General features: G+C 36.9%; 2 protein-coding genes across 2 annotated transcripts; both read left to right on the top strand.

The window, feature by feature from the left end:
- The first annotated feature begins 294 nt into the window (after nt 1-294).
- Nucleotides 295-1,762, top strand: LOC113285443 (UBP1-associated protein 2A-like). Its single transcript, XM_026534320.1, has one exon. The coding sequence runs from the start codon at nt 417-419 to the stop codon at nt 1,626-1,628; it is 1,212 nt and encodes a 403-aa protein (XP_026390105.1). The 5' UTR covers nt 295-416; the 3' UTR covers nt 1,629-1,762.
- An 8,033-nt stretch (nt 1,763-9,795) lies between these two features.
- On the top strand, nt 9,796-10,521 carry LOC113290504 (UBP1-associated protein 2B-like). Its single transcript, XM_026540101.1, has one exon. It carries the CDS (start codon nt 9,796-9,798, stop codon nt 10,519-10,521), a length of 726 nt encoding a protein of 241 aa, XP_026395886.1.
- Nucleotides 10,522-23,936: the final 13,415 nt, after the last annotated feature.

Genomic DNA, 23,936 nt, shown 5'->3' with positions numbered 1-23,936 from the left:
CTACATATGGACCGTGAAACTGTTTGCCTTAAAAGGCTATTCAGTGTAAATCACAAGTTCCCCTTAAAATATCAATTCCAAGACAAAAATAACAACTGAACTGATACTAAGAAGTTTCCTTCTGTTCCATGATGTTAATTTTACCGCGTTATTGCAGAGACTTAATGAAACCTACTTGCATATTTGCCATTAAAGTGAAGATGGATAGCTTTGATTACATACCTTTTATAACGATTAATGTGAAATCATTTCATACCAAAATGATTTTGCTAGTTTTTTTCCACTATAAAAAAATTTCATTTCAAATTTATAAAACACCAAAAAATCACTTCATACTCAGATTGCTAAACAGATTATCATTTTTCACTCAATTCTTTTCCGCCGACTCCAAACTTCTGCTCTAACTTCATCAATCAATGGCCATGAAACGAAGATATGAAGATGAAGTAGATACAGAATTAGAAATGGATTCAGAACTGGATGATGCACAAGTTGAAGAAGAAGAGTTAGAAGAAACAGAGGAGGAAGACGAAGAGACAGAGACAGAGGAGGAAGAGGAAAAAGAAACAGAGGAGGAGGAGGAAGAAGAAGAAGATATAACAAAACTTCTTGAACCATTTAGTAAAAAACAACTAATTGATATAATCTGCTCAGTATCAACAGAAAACAGAGAAATCATTCAAGAAGTTCGCAAACGAGCTGATCAAGATCCGTCTCATTGTGAATTGTTTGTTCATGGATTAGACTGGGAAACAACATCAGATCAATTCAAGGAGATTTTCTCAACTTACGGTGATATTATACAGTGTAGAATTGTTGTTGACAGAGTTACAGGTCAATCTAAAGGGTACGGTTTTGTACTATACAAACATCGAAAATCTGTTTCGAAAGCATTGAGAGAACCTCTAAAAAAGATTGGAAATCGGATCGCGATGTGCCACTTAGCTTCAAATCAACAAAAACAGAGGAAAATATTTGTAGGTAATGTGGACTCTGAGACTTCAAGTCTGAGATTGCACTCGTTTTTTTCAAAGTATGGGGAAATCGAAGAAGGTCCAATCGGGTTTGATAAATACACTGGGAAATTTAGAGGGTATGCTATGTTTATATACAAAACTGTTGGAGGAGCAAGAAGGGCTGTCGAAGAACCAATTAAGAGGTTCGATGGATATATTATCTACTGTCAAATGGCTACTGATCAAAGGCAAAAATTTGGTCTTGGAATTGGTGGTTTTAGTCCATATACTCAAAATGGTGTCGCGCAACCTTACGTTCAGGGGATTTTCAGTGGTGCAGCGCAACCTTATTATGGTCAAGGAACGCAACATGTTCAAGCGATGTTTGCTCCTGCTGGACAGAATCCATCTGCTTACACAGGTTCTAGACCAGCTTATATGTCACCTGCAACTTCGCAACAAGGCATACCGGGAGCATTTGGAATGGGGAACTCAGTTTGTCAGAATCCACAAAGTTATGAACCAAATTTTTCATGCAAGATTGCGTCCTCTGGGGATGGTCCTGCTGAGAGATGTGGTTTGGGTTATTATCTAAAGAAACTCGGTTTGTTTATCATGTTTGTTGTGTGTATGTTTGTTCTTAATTTTATCCATTCTTCTCTGAAAATCTAGTTGTTCGCTATTCAGTGTTTACGTTTTGGTTTTAGGTTTAGAATCCAACGCGTAGTTACTGGTAGGAGTTGCGTTAGACAATTAGGATGGAATGTTTGGTGGTTATGAACATGTTCTAACACATTGTTACCTTCCCTTGTTTTTTTTTCTTCTTTTTTCTTCTTGCAACTGAATCGAGCTGCTGGCTACGCTTCAAGCGAGCTTCCAAATTCACCATATTAAATACAGTATGAACTAGGAAGACTGATGGACGGTAAAAGCAAATATGGACCACGAAACTTAATGCACCCTTAAAAGACTAATGATGTAAATCTGAAGTTTCAGTAAAAATTTCATTTACAAGACGAAAATAACAACTGAAGTGCTGAACCAATAGCGACTTTTAACCTACTTGCTGCTGCATGTCTTTAATGTACCGCGTAACTCAGAGGCTTATCTCTGTTCCGTCATGTCAATTTTACCGCGTGCATTGCCATTTCCGTGATATCGTGTGATTAAGTAATTAGATACCTTTTATAACCATACTGCATGCAGTTACCATTTGTGGACTACAGTTTTCTTAAGCATCATTAGTGTGAAACTTTACACCCCGGTAGGATGTGTAGTAAGGACTTGAAATGGCGTGTTTGGAAAAGCATCAGGAAATAGTTTTTTTTGACTTTGAAGTAAAAAAAACAACTAGTTTGGGCGTGGAGTAGCGCGTTTGATACAAATCCAGAAACGACTTTTCGACTTATTAAAGTCGAAAAATAAAAAGTTAGCTTCCATGTAAAATTTTTGAATTATTTCAAGAAATAAAAAAAAAACTATTTGTGAATCAAATATTTTTACTTTTGATCTCTGCTTTTAATATCATGACTTGATTGGGTTATACCCAGATTAATTGGGGTATATCCAGATTTATATGGACATAGTGCCCTTACTAAGGGGAGGCTAAATATGGGTGAGTCTACTTTATCACCCCTGAACTAATTAACGCTATTATTTAATCTAATAACCCTAAAATTAAAAACTTAAACAAACCGTTAATCTTCTCTTCTTCTTCTTCATCTTCCATCAACTCATAAGAAAAAATCTCTGAAATTTGAAAATTTTAATTTTCCAGAAAAATGGTTGATTCCAAACGATCAAGAGATAACACAGATTCAACAGGAAGTATCAAAAGATCCAAATCAGAGAAAAAAGGTAAGGGAAAAGCTGGAACTAGTAAACCCGAAAGTTCAATCCCTGAGAATGTTGAAAACAACCCTCCGCCAGTGGAAAGAAGATTGTAAGTGATTTTTAAACTCAAATCCATTATTGTTTAGTGTTTTTTGATTGATAGATTAGGTTAGAAATCGAAAACTATGTTTTTCAGGATTCTAGGTCGGCAAGGTTTTTTAAAAATAGGATGCCGACCTTTGGATTTTAGTGACAGTCGGCATAGTAGTAACATGAAGATCATGCCGACGTTTCATATCATCCATGGCGACTGCGAAACATTAACCAGGGTCGGCATGGTAATCAAAACAAACCCTTCCGATTTTCCTTTATTCGGCATGTTCTTAAAATTGTACCGTTCTGACTTTAGGTCACAGAAACCTGATTTTGCTGGGTTAACTGTCGGCATTATTATTGAATATAACCGTACTGACTTTTTATTAGTCGGCGTATAAGATGATTACTACTATGTCGACTATGTATTAGCCGGCAATGTTTAGATTCTCGGCCTTGCCGACTTGGTGACTATAACCATGTTTCAATGTGTAGAATTTTCATATCTCTTATTTGTGTATTGTTTAGATTCCCAGAGCCAAAAATAGAAGATATCAATTGTGTTATTCACAATGCATAACAGATATTGGAATTTATTGACAAGATTTATCCTGGTTTAGAAGAAGATCCTAAAGATGAAACTGAAAAGAATTGCCCTGTAAGAAAGTTACTTCTGATGGGTAAGGAAGATCCTGAAGAATTTATAAGATTTATGGAGAGTCCTAGCAATCCCCTCAACTATGAAGAATGCACATCATCAGAAGAGGAAGAACAGGAGGTTGATCCAAGAACCTTTTTCGGGGCATCTGACTTTTCTGGAGTGAACCCCTATTACAATGAGGCCGATAACTACATATGTCCAGATAAGGGAAAAGCAAAAGCTGATGCTGGTGCAAAAGCTAGTGATTGGGAGGAAGATAACAACAATGAGAAGGATCCATAAAGTTCTTAAACTTTATTATGTTTCACTTGGTTTAGAAACTTAGATTGTGGTTTGAACTCTTACATTATGTTTGTTTTGAACTCTTAGATTGTTTTAGACTTAGATAAACTTATGTTAATTTTCAGTTTCAGTTGCTTTAGAACATATTCTTTTCTGTGTAGTTTTATACAATGTTCGATGTATAGTCAGCATGGTGTGTAAACTCTACCTTTCCGACCATTTATATGCCACAATGCTGTCAGGGAGTGGTGATCGACATGGTTTGAAATCTCGACCTTGCCGACTTAAATGTTAGTTGCACTTTTTAGGTACAAAGTACAACCCATTGAATGCTCAATGGCTAGAAATTTCAAAATCAAGATATTAGGTGTGTTGTTATTATAAAAGCATTCTCAACTTCATCTTCAACCTTGCAATAAGAATGGAAGTTTCAAGTGCAACACAACCAAATATTTGTAGTATTTGTACACTAAGTGGTCATTTTGAAAATTATTGTCCCTTTGAAGGAAGCAAATGCACTATTGAAAGTTGTAAGGGATTCTTATTTCTCACGAAAGCTGTAATAGGAGATGTATATCAGCCGTATGCTTCAAAATGCACTTGTTGTGGGATTTTCAATTGGATAGATGAGCGCCTAGCTCCGTATGAAGATGAAGTTGTTAAAATCAACCTTCTACCATGCACAGATCCATGTTGCGACAGTAAGTTGAAGCTAATTACCTCTCCTAAGAAATTGTGTACCGGAAAAATAGACTATCTATGTCCCAAATGTGTTAAGGTTAAGTTTTTAACGTTTGTATATTTTAATTAAGGTTTGTACGCTCTAATTAAGTTTTTAAGGTTTGTATTCGATATATAATCGGCATTGTACTAAATTAAAAGCGTGTCGGCTGCTTAACATTTTACAAACTGTGCCGGTGAATGTATAGTCAGCAGGGTTCTCCTAATACACCATGCCGACTATAATGTATGAGAACCTCCAGGAACAAGTTTTTTTTCTGTTCAGATCGGCATGGTTATCCTCATAAACCATGCCGGCATGTGTATAGTCGGCAGGTTTCTCCTAATCCACCGTGCTGACTATAATGTATGATAACATCCAGGAAACAAGTTTTTTTTTCTATTCTGGTCGGCATGGTTTTCCTCATAAACCATGCCGACCACAGAAAAGCCGGCAACCTGACGAAACCAAGACCTTGCCGACCCTTGGACGGTCGGCAGGGTCGTGTGATAAATACATTGCCGACCAAAGTAGTATACACCAAAAAAACCACATCCATTTCATTCATTTGTAGTACTCCAAAGTACATTACACAAACCACGAATGCGATTACAAAAGTACTCCAAAAAGATTCTTTAGTTTCTAACTATAATAAATCATCACTTAAATCTATTGGAGGGAGTTCATTCAAATATATTAAACCTCCTTTAGTCAAATCTATGGGACATTCCCTAGACTCATCTAAAACATTTCAAAGGTCCATGTTGTCCTCATAAAGTTTCATCCATTCCTTGATCTTGTTGTTTATGAATTTCTCCCAAAAACTAAACCTACAAAGAGGAGGTAATGGACATTCCTTGTTGAGTTGTAGACCAATAAAATGATTTTTATCCACCAAAGCCATAACAATTCTTCTATGCTTGAGTTTCTCCACACAAACCGCATGTTTCGGTGCAAATGCTATAGATAGTCCCTTACTAAAAAAATGTACCACGCATGACCACGTATCCGCCAATAGATGGCCACACTCCGGCATTCTCATCCAATGCTTCCATTTGACTGGTGCATTTCCCTCCGGGCCTTTAACACTAGTTAGAAAATCTGTAAAAGTCGCTTCTTTGTCCTCCATGGAACCTTCTAGTATCATAGAGATATGAAACTCCTTTTATTTTTTTAGTCAGGCGGCCATCTTGTTTCTTATGTATTGGCATTGGGTGAGATTCTCCTCAACCGCTCCACTTAGGTGTCCCAATTGTTGCGAGACAACGTGAAACCCACAATTTCCATCCTTTGGGACGTCTTCGGTACCAATAACAAACTCTTGAATAATTGGAGGGAGTTGTACGCGATACTCTTGCAACACCGGTTGTACTACCTTCCTTGGACGACCTATTTTCTTCACAACATCTCCTTGTCTTACTTGACTCTCAAGAGATAGAGTGACATCTGGATTCAAGTTTGAGACCGTTGGTGTATTTGAATCCTTCCTTGGCCGACCCCTTTTCTTTCCAACAAATTCCACACTTGCCTAACTCTCAAGAAGTGGAGTGCTATTTGGATTGAAGTTTGAAACCGTTGGTGTAGTTGTTTCTTTCCTCGGACGACCTCTTTTCTTTTTAGCCGGCTCCTCCTTATGCGCCTCGGTATAAACATGTCCGGATGGATCGCACTTTGTACTCAAATGCTCTTTAATTTGTTCCCTTTCGGATGGATCGCATTTTGTACTCAAATTTTCTTTAATTTGTTCCCTTTCTTCCGCCCTCATCTTTGTGGTAGGTGGTCTACCCAATGGATCTTGTTTCGCCGGTTCTTGAAGTTCTTCCGTAAAAGGGTAAACAATCGGCATCAACTTGTGCTTCATAGTTTGTTTGTCCGACCTATTCAACTTGGGGTACTTTTCGAGGATTATTCTCCCAAGTTCCATGTCGCCAAACTCTTCACCGGGACCTTCTCTTGGAGCCGGTTTGAAAGATAGTTGCTTCCAATAAGGATCCATATCTTCAATAGGAATGGGAGTTTTATACCTACAAAGCATATGACGACATGGAAGTCCGATAGCCTTCATTATCCTATACTTACAAGAAGTGCTCGGGTTTTCATACCTTTTATACTTTTTATACAATACGAGACGATTCTATGTATACCAACAAGCAACCAATCATGCTCTTTAAACTCCTTCAACTTCCGGAAGCTACTTTTTTGGAATTGCTTTCTTATCTTGTCGATATCATTATTAGTGTACTCATGGATAGCATGTTGCACCTTCACAATCCCGTTTTGACTCGTGAAAAGTAGACCTTTTAGTCTCCCATGAGATTTCTCTACCATACTTGTGGACTCAAGTTTGAACTGTTTATAGTCGTAAGTAAAAGCATACACAAACCTCTCTTTGTGTGGCCTCAACCATTGTCTCTTGCAATATACCACTACTTTGGGGTAATCAACGACCCACTCATCCTCGAAATCCTTCAAGTTTAACTCATATCTTCCGACACTCATCGACCAAACCACTTTATCTCACGCTTTCATGAATAACCCAAATTTGATCTCGCCTTCTTTCCATTCTTCGTCTTCTTTCTCTTTCTCCTTCTCTCGCTCCTCTTTAGTTAGTTTGCTAAGACGTTCATATTGCTCATTTTCACGTTTAGTACATTTTTTTGCCTTTGGCTTTTGGATATGATTCCTACAATTCTTTCTAATATTGCATTGTATACGCCAAGTGCAAAGCAAATTTTGTGCATTTGGAAAAACTATCCTCACGACATTCATTATTGCTTGCTAATCGCCGGCCACTATAATTCAGGGAGTCTCGTTTTCGTGGTAGAGAAGATTCAAAGTTTCCAATGCCCAAATATATCTATCATCCTTCTCACGATCCATAAAACACCATGCAACCATGAACGATTGCTTATCCGAGGTTTATCCTACAATGTTCAACAAAGGCATGTTGTACCTATTCGTCTTATAAGTACAATCCATGAACAAAACTTGGTAAAAGCAACGCGCCAATTGAATCATATCTGGATGCGCAAGAAAAATACGATCCACCAAGCCCTCCGATGACTCATGGTGTCTAACCGTGTAGTTGTATTTGGGTACAAAACATTGTGATTCTTCCATCCAATTCAATTCTTATGATAGTTTCCTTGGTCGCATAAATTGTAGACAATGAAGAGAGGTTATCCGGGTCATCCCTCTTGAACTTATTAAGGAGCTTGCTTGGTGTAATTCCCCAACTTGTTCTTACTTGTTCGAACTCGTGGGTTTCAACTTGGAAACTTGACAATGCCCAACAAGAGTTTCTGAATCTTTATGGTTATGCCAACCAACATCAACTCTATTCATTCTCCACATGTCATCGGTTTCTTTGTTCCTCCAAAGTATAATCTTGAATGGACATCCACACTTCTTTGACTTCGTCTTGTACACCCTAGTCGTCTTCTTATCATACACATAACCCTTTCTCTTGTGACTTGCATCCGACGACCCATAACACTCGGATACCATTTCAAACCGCGTACCTTTTTGTTGGGTATTTTTCACTAAAATGCAATCTTCTCTTTTGGTTTCTCAACGATTCACTTAACCGCGTCATATTTTTCCTTCCATTCCAAATCATTAGCATAATATGCGGAAGTATCAAGACCCCTAATATTGTGAGATTGAGGCTGATCCGTCATCGGTACCAATGCAACAATCTACAAAACATCAAAAGTTAGTTGATATGTATTACCAAAGTCGGCAGGGTCGACATATAAACTATGTCGACTACAAAATAGCCGACATGGTATAAAAATTTAACAATGCCGACCAATATATAGTCGGCAGGGTCCAAAAAGATTAAAATGCCGGCGTAAGCATTTTCAAGTCACGACTCCACTGGAAGTCGGCATGGTTCAAATTTTCTACCTTGTCGACACGGATATTGCTCATGAAAAGTCGGCACGTTGTTCAAATATAAACCACGCCGGCGCTTATGGTCGGCATGATCGACAAGCGTCGACCTTGCCGATCCTGGGAAGCAAAAGTGAAAAAAAAATATATCGATCATTGGCATGGAAAAATCACGTAGGTTGTCTACCTGATTACTTGCAGCTCCATTCTTTTCTTCTGGGTCATTGGATTCTACGTTTGGCTCAAGATATTCATCACTTCCATAGCCATCTTGAGTTTGACGAAAATAAAAGTGAGGGTCATGCACGTAATCCATTTGATCATGATCTGGTAGATCATCATATAAGTACTCATCTATAGGAGGAAAGTTAGAAGACTCCCCCACTTCAAAATCAGGATTTGAATCACTAATATTACAAATTTCTCAAAAACCCTAACCCCCGCAAAAAAAAAAAATTCTCTACTACTTAGTTCTACTTCTCTCTCTAAATTATTTCTGTAACCCAACTTATAAATCAACTAACTAATTTAATTAATCTAATCATTTCAATTAAATTAGTGTTAATCATTGCAGGGGCAATTTTACCATTTAGAAAATACAAGGATAAGGGGTGGCTTCTTTTACTTCATAATGACCTAGCTTTTGTCTTATTAGGTATACCCCAATTAGTTTGGGTATTACCCCAATCAAGAAGGGTTTAATATCCCAAATGCGTTACATGGAAAACAAAAACATTTCGAATCCTAGTATCCAAACGCGGCAATAAGTCCAAAGAAGAAGAAAATGCAGTACACAAAGTCACAGACCCTATTGCAGAGTGTGGCTTGTTCTAGATGCTCGCCAGATGATTAAGTGTCCAGGGATAATAATGACCTGACGGAGATTCAACTATAGACTCTGACTAGATGACCGCTCGGAAGGTTGGGGCAGCAACCTTTGAGTTCCCATGTCACCTCACCAAAGACTAGTCTTTGTTCCATATGAGCGTAAATCTCCATAAATAAATAAAACCATAGAATCTCGTAGGGTACCCCCAAAATTCTGATTTTCATCATCCCCAAATATTCCTTCACTTCCAAAATTTTAATTCCTGTGTAAAACTCCAAACTTTTTCTCCAGCTTCATCAATGGCGAAGAAACGAAGAACAGCAGAATACTATGAAGAAGAAGACACAAAGCCAGAAATAGATTCACAAGAACAAGAAGCAAAATCAGAAGAAGATTTAGTAAACTTCTTGAACAAATTAGTAAACAACAATTAATTGAAATCATTCGCTCAGTATCATCAGAAAACAAGAAATTTAATGAAGAAATTCATACACTAGCTACTGAAGCCTTAAATGAACAAGTAAAAATGTTGGGAAATCAAATGACTGCTTGTATTTTAGCTTCACCTGAACCTGAACCTCATCAACAGCAAATGATGATTGTGAAGAGAAATTCATCTCGAGAAGACAAACTACAGAGGAAGATCTTCGTAGGTAATGTGATTGATCATCCTGAAATTACTAGTGTTAAATTATTCAAGTTTTTTTCAAAGTATGGAGAAATTGCTGAAGGTCCGCATGGATTTGATAAAAAGACGGGGAAACCAGTAGGATTTGCTATTTTTGTGTATAAAACTGTTGAAGGAGCAAGGAAGGCTTTAGAAAATCCAATAAAGAATTTTTATGGGCATCCCCTGTATTGTGAAAGAGCTAATGGTGCTAGTGGTAGTAGCAATGAGCAAAAATCTGGATTTAATGGTCTTACTAGAAATTTACATCTGAAGAATGATGATTGTAATAGTGTAGGTAGTAGTCCTAGAGGTGGTGCTGGGTTTGATTCTCAAATTGGGGTGATTGGTCGTCGGGTTTTTGTGGATCAGGGGGATATTGATGGTGGTAGTGGTATTACTAAGCTAAAATCTGGTTCTAAGTGGGACATTAATGGTGGTCGTAGTGGTAGTAATAAGCTGAAATCTGGTTCTACTAGAAATTTATCCCTGAAGAATGATGGTGGTAGTCCACAGGCTGGTGATGGTGCTGGGTTTAGTGCTCAAAATGGGGTTATGAGTCGTCGGGTTTTGCAGCATCAGTAGGATGGTAATAGTTTTTTTGATCGGCAATGGGATAGTAATAGTGGTGCACAACTGTATGGTCGAGGGAAGGAACCAATTCAACGTCGCCAATTAGATACTTCACGCCAGATTGGACCATCTGGGCATGATCAGGCACGAGCAGGAGCATCTGTTGTGTGTATTGGCTTTTATCTTGAAAAACTCATATTGTGTATCTTAGGTTTATTCCTTCCTGATGTTTTTGGATTTTATCCTTGTTCTATCCTTAACGGGTTTTCCCTGTACCTGAACTACACTAATCGCATCTTTTCTAATAACTGATTAGGTTTTTGAGACATTAAGCAATGGACTTCTGTGTTGCAACCTTGATGCTTTAGTTCTCTGCTGGATTATTGGAAATGACTTTTAACTTTACCTGTCTGAATTCTGGTCACCTCTTTGTGTTATCCAACCATTTTCCATTTTCCCACTCATACAGCTAATGGTACTGATTTTTAAACTTTATGCGCTTGGTGAAGTTCGTTTTCTCATCTTGGTACTCCATGCTGCGGACATTTTTTTGGTTAATTGTCATATCTTAAATTTTGATATGTAAATGAAATTCAAGATGAATATCATTGATATTAGACAAGGAATAAGATCAAATCAATGATAAAATAAATAATCAAGAAGAAATAAAATGATCTACGTACCGGAATATTAATGGAGATGATGTTTAACGTGGTTCGGTCAACTCGACCTACGTCCACAAGCAACCCCATAGGGTGAATAATAATATTAATCATTAGAACATTCTGAGATAATTTACGACTCTTTATTTATAGAGTATGAATAATTAATATAGGATATTATATTATTTTCTATAATATATATCTTAATTAATTAGAATATGAATAGTAGGAAATTAACTAGATATTTGACTTGTCTAGAAAACTACCTAAATTACACAAGATCTTTTTATTCTTGGAAAGTTATCTGACCTCCGTCGATCTTCGGTGTTGTTTAACCTCCGTCGATCTTTTGATAACTTGAGTCTTGATCAATTCATCTTGATTTTGACTTCGGTTAGAATATTATATGGTCTTCACTTCACGTGCCATTTATATCACGGTCACTTGACTTAACCTTCACTTCACGTGCCTAACTACACGGTTCTTGATTTAGTCTTCACTTCACCATACGGTTGCCTTGGTCCTTTTCTGCACCTCGGATACTTGGTTGTACCTGCTATATATTCTAATATCATAGCATATGCCCTGCTCTACTCGCTCTACTTGTGTTTGAATTTTGTAGAACATAATGCATTTGGTATCAAGGTTCTGAATTCTCCTTCTGAAATTTCTACAAGAATTCTCTGTCTGAAAGATCTTCAAGAAGAGAAGCCTAAAATACTGTATCAAGTTGGATAGTGGTGGTCTTGGTATCATTAACTTGAGCATCTTGGAGAATGCTTTTAGGTAAGGTAAGTAGTTGTACTTGTTCTCTTTGACACTTTTATGAAATCTTCCTGCACTAATTACAGTTGTACTCTTGAATATTTTAAATAGTACTTTCTTCGTTCCTTTTTAATAGGCTGGTTTCTATAAATAAATGTTTTAAAAATATAGGTTGGTTTTCTAATTGGGAAAGTCAAATGTTACTTTGGTTTTGTGGGACCATTTTTTCTCTTAATTTCTTTTGATGACAAGTGTCATGTGGACCATTTCACTTTACTTCTTTTGCTGACAAGTGTCATGGGGACCATTTCACTTCACTTCTTTTATTGACAAGTGTCATGAGGACCACTTTCAATAATTGATTTTCTTAATTTCCTTAAATTTCTCTAAAAAGAAAACCAGCCTATTAAAAAAGAAGGGAGAGAGTAATAGATATGTCAAAATATTGTGTATTCCCTCTTGCAATTTACAATCATAATCAATATACACCCGTTTTTATTGTCATTGTCTTATCTTTTTGCTGGTAAATATTGGGTGACTGGAAAGATTATTCCATTGTTACGACACTGGTTATGTTTTTCATCTATATATTCATATACACAATACTGAAAAGATTATTCCAATATACGCCTGTTTGATGTTTTTTTTTTTTATCCCTGTTCTATGTTCTGAAAAGTTGTTTTACGGGTTTCTTCTGCTTCAGAACTACACTAATCGCCCCTTTTTTTAGTGATGGATTAAAGTTTTTGAGACATTAAGCAATGGAACTGTGTCTTGCACTCTAGCTGCCTGCTTTAGCATTCAGTAAATGATGATATTCTTTTCCTCTGCTGCATTATTGGAAATGTTTTCTGAACTTAACTTGTTTAAGAGCAAGGGGTGTTTAGGTGTTTTCCTCTGTTAGTGTTCAGTGATGCTATAACTTATGGACTCGGCGACCAGGGCCTAAGACTGCCACAGCTTAACCATATGACCCTACATTCATTTTTAGTTGGGTCCTCTTTCTTTTTATTTTTTTGCATGGCAGAGTTGGTTGACTCATGCCTAGATGCTGTTTTTTTGAAAACAACCTAAAATATTTCAGTTTTCCCTCTTTTCCATTTCTTTGGCATTTTGTTTTCATTTTTACATTTTGCATTACCCATTCTGTCATTTTTAACCATTTTACTGCTTTCTTTGAAAGAAAAAATCAAAGTCAAAATGTGGCCTCTACTAAGTATTCCCAATAGAGCATGGGTACTGTTCTTCGACCAGGATTTTATTTTTTTTTGAAGTGCAATTGTGTTGGGGCACCCCCATAAACTGAAAGGATTTGATTTTCAGTGCACAGCTGCCCTTTACACCACATAAACTGAGTTCTTATCGTTGTTCTGCACCCAATCTCAAATGCCAGCTTATGTGCTCTTCACTATTTGGACCAAATCCTGTACCTGGAATTGTGATAATGTGGGTCTTCTCAAGAATCTTGGCAAACACATCCGAAGTACTTGTACCAGGAAAACCCAGATGTATGGAGCATTTTTCCCACCATATACCTTCAAACCAAGTGTTGAAATGTCTCGAGCAGCATTTTCATGTTCTCCTTGTAGAAATCAATAACACCTCGGATTCCCTAAATTCACAAGAATGAATAGAAGAAACCAGATGTGTTCAGATCGTGCTGTTTCAGAATTACGCCAGGACAAATATGGTATTGAAGTGGTTACAAAACTTATAACCTTCTGGAGAAAGACAAGTTAGACCAGCCTGAGCCATACTCGAAGCCCCATTGAAGCTAGTGCAGACAACACCCTTGAAACCGTTTATTACAGGACACCTGCTTTTGAAAATTCAAGCTCTTCAGGTACCACTGTCCAACAACCAAGACGAACACCAATGAACCGGCCCAGAAAATTTGGAGAAGGATGGTATCTCAATAGCCACCTGAATGGCAATCACAGCCTATCTCAGTAGGATATTAATCGACTATATATTCTTTGCCATGTAAACTCAAAATACCAAAGTTCACATTTTTGCGTGCACGATTTCTCATTTTCTGTTTTCGTTTTTTCTTCCCCTTAACAGATAATAGAGCACAACCCTAATTATAATAACTAAGAATAGGAATACCTAGATAGAATTGTACCCCTATGGAGTCTGTGATCAGAGGATGGATGGAGGACAAATAACTAGGCTAATTTGCTTACATGTGAAGTGTGCAACTGACTATCTAAGTCAGACAAAATACACTGGTACCATGACCTACCTCTCGGGCACCAGGAATTTCAAAGATACACCTGGGGCTGTCATCTGATATGTATGCACCATGAGCAGAGTCGGGGTATAATTATTGAACCATTATTTATTTATTTAATTTTTAATTTTGCAAACTTGACCAGTTTCTCCAACTGATCTCTTGATGCGGCGTAACCAGTTGGATTGCTTGGGGAAATGAAGAAAATGGTATCAGTTCCTGGTATGTTTGGTTCCGATATCTAAATTTCTGTGGAGCGTGTGCATGTAGGCTACGACAGATGAGCTTGATACATAATTGCTTCCGAAATCTAAATTTCTATATAACTCCAATTACACTTAACAAATAACAGGTACCCGGAAAGCTTGAATGAAAATATGGCTGTAGAGCTACTGAGCTATTTATACAGAGACGACGCAGTAAAATCACAGTGGTGGTCCTCAACGAACAACAGTGATAATAAGATAAGTTGATTTTATTTTATTTATTTTTTTGCACCGTGGACCATCTGTTGCTCAATTGTGAAGGCACAGTTTGAAGATTGGGAAGCTACTCAGAGCAAAAAGATTGCAATAAAAATCTGGCAGTCAGTTCCCCTTGCTGTAGCTTGGACCATTTGGTTAGAGAGGAATAGAAGGGTAATGGCTAAGAAGATCAACTGACATGATAATCATTGCGGTGGAGGGATATTTATCAGCTTTTATGATCCTCACAGACGAAATGAATTTGCTCATCATATAACTTCTTGAGCTCTAACCTATCTAGATTAATCAGCTTTAATGAGGTAATTGGGCCGACCGATCGGAGGACCCGAAGTGAGGAAGTCCCTTTTATAGCCACTTTTTGTAAAATGATCAAGGGTAACATAAATGTTCAATTTGATAAAAAGATTGGGAAGGAATGTTCCTAAAAAATTTCCTCCACAAATAAAAATTTCATGTAACATTTTTTGGTTACTTTTTCACTAGACAAAATTGTCTCTTCCCTTAAACCCAAATACTATAGTTATTTAACCTAATTTAATTGGGAGCCATAAATATTAAATGGGGGCCATGACATTTTATTTGTACCCAAAATTTTCAGAGGTGTATTAATCCGATCGTGAATATACTGTTTTACTTTTGGTTAATATTCTTTTTTTTTCAAACAACGATCCTAATTAACGACCCTTCATAGACGTTAACGACAGTTTAGAGTCATCACTGAAAAAATCCCAATACCATGACGACGCTAAACTATCGTACATTTCTACCATTAACGACGAAGATAACGACTCTTTTAAGAGACTAACGACTGTTTACAGTCGTCATACACGTAATCAAAACAATAACGACACTTCCAAAGGGTCGTCAGGGAATTGATTATGTTATGACGACTCAAAACTTTCGTACATTTTCGCCATTAATGAATCTTCGACAGTTTGGAGTCGTCACTGAAACAGTCGAAACATTAACGACTATTTAGGGTCGTCACTGAATTCTTTTTTTATACCATGACGACTTTTCATACAGATCTGGGCAAAAAAAAAAATTCAGTTAATAAATTGCAGACAAAAAATCTGGAAAAGAAAGAATTAAATTCTAACTAAATAAAATTATCACTAATTAATTAAGATTATCACTAGTTATTTAGGGCATTTCAGCCATTTAGAAAAATATTTATAAGGGATGACCAAAATTAGGATGGGGTGATCTTTTTTGTCCTCTAGTGCAGACCCCATTTAATTTCTACGGCCCCGAATTAAACCAGGCTATTTAAATATCCAATTACTATAACTCGGAGTGAAAGTATCTTTGTGAAATGAGTGAACGTATCACTTTTTCCGAAATAGAGCGAAAGTATCATTTTTTCTGAAACGAAGCGAATGTATCACTGTTCTGAAACGTGGCGAAAGTATCACTTTTTCTGAAACAGGCCGAAAGTATCATTTTTCTGAACCGGAGCAAAAGTATAACTTTTTTCTGAAACGGAACGTAAATATCACTTTTTCTGAAACGGGGCGAAAGTATCACTTTTTCTGAAACGAAACGAATGTATCACTTTTCTGAAACGAGGCGAAAGTATCACTCTTTCTGAAACGGGCCAAAAGTATCATTTTTCTGAACCGAGGCAAAAGTATCACTTTTTCTGAAACAGAACGTAAGTATCACTTTTTCTAAAAAGGGGCAAAAGTATCACTTTTTCTGAAACGGGGAGAAAGTATCATTTTCTGAAACGGCGCGAATATATCACTTTTTCGGAAACGGGACGAAAGTATCACTTTTTCTGAAACGGGCGTAAGTATCACTTTTTCTGAAACGTGGCGAAAGTATCACTTTTTCTGAAACGGGACGAAAGTATCACTTTTTCTGAAACGGGACGAAAGTATCACTTTTTCTGAAACGGGGCGAAAGTATCACTTTTCTAAAACAGAACGAAATTATCACATTTTCTGAAACGAGGCCAAAGTATCATTTTTTCTGAAACGGGGCGAAAGTATCACCTTTTCTGAAACGGGACGAAAGTATCACTTTTTCTGAAACAGAGGGAAAATATCATTTTTTCTGAAACAGAGGGAAAGTATCACTTTTCTGATACGGGGCGAAAGTATCACTTTTTCTAAAACGGTACGAAAGTATCATTGTTTCTGAAATGGGGCGAAAGTATCACTTTTTCTGAAACGGGACAAAAGTATCACTTTTTCTAAAAAAACGAAAATATCATTTTTTACGAAACGGGCCTAATGTATCAGTTTTTCTGAAACGAAGCGAAAATATCACTTTTTTCTGAAACGGGTAGAAAGTATCACTTTTTTCTGAAACGGGGTGAAAGTATCACTTTTTCAGAAACGGATGAAAGTGTCGTTGTTTCTGAAAAAGGCGAAAGTATCATTTTTTCTGAAACATGATAAAAGTATCACTTTTTCTAAAACGCGACGAAAGTATCACTTTTTCTAAAACGCGACGAAAGTATCACTTTTTCTGAAACATGACGAAAGTATCACTTTTTCTGAAACAGGACGAAAGTGTCATTTTTTCTGAAACGGGTCGAAAGTATCGCTTTTTCAATTTGGCATATTCTAGTAAAAAATATAACTGTGAAAATATCCATTTTTCTGAAACGAAGATATTATATGCCTAAAAATATTTTTCGAAAAAAAAATACATAACGAATTATAGAGCCACAAAAAAAAATGTATAACATTTTTTAGAGTCGTATTTTGATTCATACATCCACTAATTTGCTTATGCCTCAGAAATAACATTACGAGGATGTATAACACGTTATGCATCGTTGTTTCGTTTTTTTAGGTCGGTCCTCCCACCGTGGAAGCGGTGTGCTTGTTAAAGCAGTAGTGGTTGATGAGTCCAATCACAGTGCCCCTATCAAATCTCAACAAATAAACGCATGTTTTGATGTTGAAAGCATTTTTCATCCATTTCCCTAGTCTTCCTCACATATGGCATAATTATAATGACATCAAAGACCTCAAAAGCCCTTAAAGATTTGGAATGTTGGATCAAAACAAGCAAGAAAATATGGACCGTGTCGTTATTAATCGAACCCATGAAGGCTAATATGGTCTTTATATCTAATTTGGGAGATAGGTAAATATAGATAGATAGTGGCCCTCGTAAGTTGTAGCATCAAATGGACTTAATTTGGCACTGAAACGGTGCACTTCAACCCATGCTTCAGGCTAATCTCAAAGCAGGAAAGCACCGATTCGCTATTCATTTCCAACTTTTCATTTTCCCTCGACAACCCATGGCCAATAAAAGAAAAACTGGTGTTGTTTGAACCTCCATAAGTTCTTTATTAGGTAGACTGTCTTATGCTGGTAGTCTTTTTCACTATCCATGCATCTATCTATTGAACTGTCATTTAAGTTAATTGATCATGGCAATACTAAACATTTTAGGACAGGTGAAACTCCATCCTCATTTTCTATTTACGCAATGGGCATTGAAGCAAATAAATTAACATTGCTCATTTATACTCCCTCCGTCCCACTCTTAAGTGACCTAATTTAAGTTTGCACAATTTTTAAAGCAAACAAGGAAAAAGAGTATATTTAAGCATTTTTTACAATCATACCCTTATAGATAATAACTAGTGAAATTTTGAAATGATTTATCTCTCAAATTACACCACCGATGTTCGCAAACTTCATACCATTGAAAAGTATTTTAAAACACCTATGTAACGAATATAAACATGCCTATCAAATTATGCATATTTCTTATAATCAATTAAAAGGATAATTTTAGAAATATCTCTTGTTTAGTGATATAGGTCACTTAATGGTGGGACAAAATCTAAAAGTAAATATGTCATTTAATGGTGGGACGGAGGGAGTACTAAGCAGGAAGAGTACAGCGAGGAAAAAATTAACTGGAGCAACATTGAGTTCATTGACAAACAAAATGGTCTGGATTTGACTGAACAGGTACTTCTCCTTTATATTAACAGTTCCTAGGTGGGTGTCTCAGAACTGAAAATCCATTTAAACTTTTATGACCGTGCTTCTTTTTTCCTGACGTCATGTGAGAATTCTCCTTGTGTTGAATTGGCGTGTTCACCTAATACCACATGTACCGGTTGCTTCAATATTTTTTTGTAATGTTCTTCTATTTGTTGGATCAATAATTATATGCTAGTTATACTCTTACCTTATACTAGTGTACTTATTTTGCACAAATAGAACAAAAATTCTGGTTGAGAAGGCTTCAAAGATGTAGTTTATGAATCTAGTAATGTTAAGGATAAATCGGTTCATTACATCCTTCCTGTCCATTGTGCTAAGTGCAGCAAAAGAATGAGGTTTGCTATTAATGAATCCCTGCTGTATTACCTTGTTCAGAATGGAATTTCATTGTGTAAATTCAAACTAAGTTCATAATTTTGTAAAATCTTGCAAGGATGAATAATGTTTGAAGGATGAGTGATTTTCTTATCAGGTCAGGGTTTAAGATTATTTGTAATACTGGAATTTCATAATATGTAATTTTTTTAATTCTATTAATATATTTTGCAACGTTTATTTATGTTGCTTAAATTATTTTATGCGTCACATTAAGTCTAATTAAAGCAGCGGATGAAGCAACGTTTAAGACGTTGCTTAATTAAATTTAAGCAACTTCTGTAAAAGTTGCGTATAATTTGTCACGTCGCGTAAGCAACATACATAAGCGTTGCTTAAATTCATAGCAACGAAAAAATTGGGCATTTTGGTGTAGTGAATGGTGAAGCGATCTCGAACACGCAAGTGGACTTGAACTGCAGATGGAATTGGTGTTGGCCTTGAGATATAATGCAGAGAATGGTTCAAGGGAGGATTAAGCCGCTGTTGTTGATTAAATTGTTTGTGAACTGAGAGTGCAGGTAGGTTGCTGCCAAGGGTATGATGGAAGGAGCTGGATCTGAGAAGGGTTAAGATCTCATTGAGCAGAGAAGATTGCAAGACTCAGGAATGGCAGGATATGGATTTGGTGATGCTTGGTAGAAGGAGTTGTCTGTGGATATGTTGGTATGGTAATGAAGTTGGCTTAGATGTATGTTAGGACGTGATTCTGCCGAGAACGAGCTGTTACTGTTGGAATTCATGGATGAAGAAGAACTGTAGTTGGGGTCAAGTGCGCTGCAACTGTTTTTGCTGTATTGATGCTTCTGTGGAAAATTACTTATAAAGCTGATGCTGAAATGACCGAAATAGATGTACGTCTAGGATGCAGTAAACTGAGAATGGAGATGTGGTTCAAGTTACAAGATGGCTGAGCTATGGGGAGCTGAATTGCAGGTGGCTAGTCATGTTGTTTCTAGTGACTGAAATTGATGTGTGGGAATGGTTTACAACTGAGACTGTATGGAAGAACTGATGCTGTTGGGTGAGCTGCACATGGGAGTTGCAGTTGTGCTTGAATCTGAGCTGAAGGAGGAAGGATTAATGGAGTGCATGTGTGTCTGCTGCTCTCACAGGGAATGTAATGTAGAAACTTGTCCAAGCTTGAAGCGGTGCACAAGAATCGAAGCCGAGATTGACTAAGAAGCTAGGATTGAATGGGTTTTACAGCTGCTTGATGTTGCTATTGATACAGAGAATGAAGATTGACTGAACTTGGTGCTGTGTTGATGGGATACAGAGTTCAGCAATGGCCAGGGATGTTTGCACTGTGGCATGAACTGAAATGGAGTTATAGATGTAAAGGAATTGGTGGTTTGTTACCCGTCGGATGGGCTGTGATGCTATGAGACAGTTCGGGATCTTAAGCTAGCATAGATTTGGTATAGGTCACAAAGCTGGTAGGCATGAATCTGTAGCAGATGTTTCAGCTGCAATGCAAAGAAGGAATGAAGTTGTTTTAAAGGAATGCAATATGGGCTTTGAATGAAATGAGCTGCAGGTGGTAGCAGTTGTGGTTTCGATGTGAGTCAGTGATGTAGAATAAAGGACTTGAAAGAGAGCTGGAACAGAAGATGAGATGAAATTGCTGGTATGCTGAAATTGTAATCGAGATGGAGTTGCAGCTGAGTTGGTGATGATGTTTTGGATGAATGGCTCAAGTTGTGGTGCTTTGGTGATGTTTGTAGCCAAGAATCAATTGTTGCCATGATGAATATGACTATGCAGGGAAGGAAGGGTAGAAACAACGGTTAGTTTCACCAGAACTAATAATTGAGATAAAATTAGGCTGTCAGTTCCATGAGACTGACAGAGCAAATATTAGTTGGGCTTAACACCTTGTGGGATGGATGGATGAACAGTTTTGGCAGAGTTGGTTAGGGCTTGGCCTGGATATGGGATTTGTGAGAGTTGGTCGAGATTGGAGATTCAGAAGTCTGATGATATAAAAACCTATTCACACAACAACAAGAAAGGAGATATTTTACTCCTAATTTTATTCTTGGGTTTAGAACATGATAGGTTTTCTCTTCCTTCTTGTTATGAACTCCATGAACATGAGCTAGAGTTTTATTATTGGTTAATGGTTAAGTTGATTTCACATAACATGTTTCTTTGAGTTAATGAATTATTTTTGTCTCATATTTGTCGTTCATGATTATCTGTGTATATAGTTTCATGATTGACGTATTGCAACATGATTTGAGTATTTGTTTTGTCAAGTTGCAAATTGGTAGAACTCATATTCATATCTATAACTAGTTTAGGATTTTTCATCGAGCGATAATCCTTGAACACAAGTATCATAAATAAGATTATAGCTTGTAGTGATACATCCTTGTAATCATATGTGAACCATGATCTTTGTTAAATTGTTTGCACAATGTAATTCAATTGCATTGATTAGCCTAATTTCATGAATCTTAATGCTCCATAAGAATTGAACTTAATTAGCGCAAGGCGTTAGGTTATACTTTTGGTAGAATTCATATTCGCATCTTTTAACGTGTTTGTTGATGACAAGAAGAAATTTGCGAGATATTCTTTCGACTAGGTATATTAGGGATTTTGATGAAAAGAGATTAAAAATAAATTCTTGTTATTAAGACAAGAACATGTTAGTGAATGGAAACGAAATCCTTAACTAACATATTTACATCTTTGATTTTCTTGTTTATTTCTTATTTTGCTTTTAGTTTATTTTACTTTATTAAAAATCAGAAAATCCCCCATTGTTTTATGTAGGAATCCGAAACATTTTTGACAACCTAGTCCTCTCTATGGGAACGATCGTTTCTTTCCCTTGCTATATTATATATTTTGAGTAGTAAGAAAGTGTAATTTATTTTTGACGCATACGACAACGATCACTTCACAAAAATTCTTACTCAAAATTAAAAGATCATATTTACAACAACAGAGACAATCTGCATTATCCATAAACAAATCATAAATCAACTGGATATCAAAATCAATAACATCTACATTAAGGTAACACAAAACAGATCAAAAATAAAAAATCGACTAGAACAGAAGAGAAAATTGGTATATCTACATCCGAACATGAAATTGAAACTAAAACCTAGAATCAAAAAGATCTACATTGATTGTAACAATTTCAAAACCAAAATAATAAACCAAAATTCAAAAACAAGCTTAAAAAGATCTAAAAACGATGTGAAAACCTAAATTAAGCTTCGAAAACCTAAAATAATACAACCTAATCTTACAGATCGAATCATGGTTATGCGTCTTCAGAATCAAGATTGGAATGAAAACGAACGAACCTGAAGCTTGAATTTCAGATTATCTTTGCTGAGCAAATTCAATCTCTCAGCTCTCGCTCCGACTCTATCTCCTTCTCAATCTCTCAGTATCAATCTCTCGAAACTGAATCTCTGAACAGGTGAAGCTAAACTGGAAAATAAAACAAAAATAAAACGTAATTTTGAAAACTCAGGGTGCCGGCACAATTTACAAGGCGATTTTGGGTGCGCGTGTGATTTTTTACACGCATGGGTTTTCACAGTGGAGAAAAGTGTAAAAATGGGTCTCCCTGTAGTTTTCATATTGAAAAAAGAAGAGGAGTTAGCTAATTCTCGGGATTGGGCTTCTAGGATGGAGGCGATTAATAATGGTCACCTCACATCCGGGCTGTTGGAAGAAGGGTGTACGTGCTTACCTAACGGACCCGTTAGCTCTGAAGATACAAGATGAATCAGTGCAAGGAGGATAGTGCTAAAGCTCAGAAATTCACAGGAACGAAGTGATGGCAGAAGAAGTTAATTGCATGGTGTTAAGGATCGAGCATGAGAGAGGAGAGCATAAACGCGGAAGCATAAAAGATTACATTGATATTAATCTTGGTGTATCTTTCTCATTAATTCTTCAAGATATTTATACAATCACAAGACTTGGTTCTCACGACACAAGACTTGATTCTTAAGACATTCAATTCCTAATATAACTCTCACAACTTAAAGTGCATATCTCCTAAATGTGGACTCTCATATATTATTTCCTAATATCCTCCCTCAAGATGGAGCATGTAGATCACGAATGCCCATCTTGAACAAAAGAAATTTAAACTAAACTTTCCCTTACGCTTTTCGGTCCCATCTTTGTAGTTTAGGGACATTACAATCCTCTTCATAGTTTAGGGACATTTCGGTCCCGTTCATAGCTTTTAGACATTGCGGTCCCAATCATATCATAGTTTTAGGACGTCCGGTCCCGTCTTCATAGTTTAAGGACATTTCGGTCCCATCTTCGTAGTTTAAGGACATTGCATTCCCCTTCGTAGTTTAAGGACATTTCGATCCCATCTTCGTAGTTTAAGGACATTTCGGTCTCATCTTCGTAGTGTAAGGACGTTTCGATTCCCTTCGACAACTCATAGAATTTTAACCAATTCGTTCTCTTATGAACTCAGTAGATTTAATCATTCAAACACAGAGTTTTCACAAACCCTTCACACAAATTAGGTCGGCAACAAACGCTGCCAGAACCATCTGTTCATCGTTGTTGTTCTCGATCTCAAGAATGTTGCAGCAACAGCAGCAACAATTTCTTCCTCTTTACCACCTTTGTTCATCATCGACAACAAGTTGACCCATTAATTATTCCTGTCTATAATTCTCCATAAACCCTAGGAAACGAACCCATAGCCTGGGCGACATCAGTTTCTCCCTGTTTTGTAATCACGAAACTCTAAACTTCCTTGTTTATCTCGAGCTTCTGATTGTGTGCAACCTAGGTTTATCCGGAAGTGAATGAAGCAGATCTTGTTCTCCACCAGAACCCATCACACCTTCCACTACACGTTAATTAACACCGACAGCCCAGGGTCCTTTGATTTATTCAAAACGGATACGAGACAAACCCA

Source organism: Papaver somniferum, chromosome 6 (genome assembly GCF_003573695.1).
Source record: "Papaver somniferum cultivar HN1 chromosome 6, ASM357369v1, whole genome shotgun sequence".
Lineage (NCBI taxonomy): Eukaryota > Viridiplantae > Streptophyta > Magnoliopsida > Ranunculales > Papaveraceae > Papaver > Papaver somniferum.
This window is presented reverse-complemented; position numbering and strand designations above follow the sequence as displayed.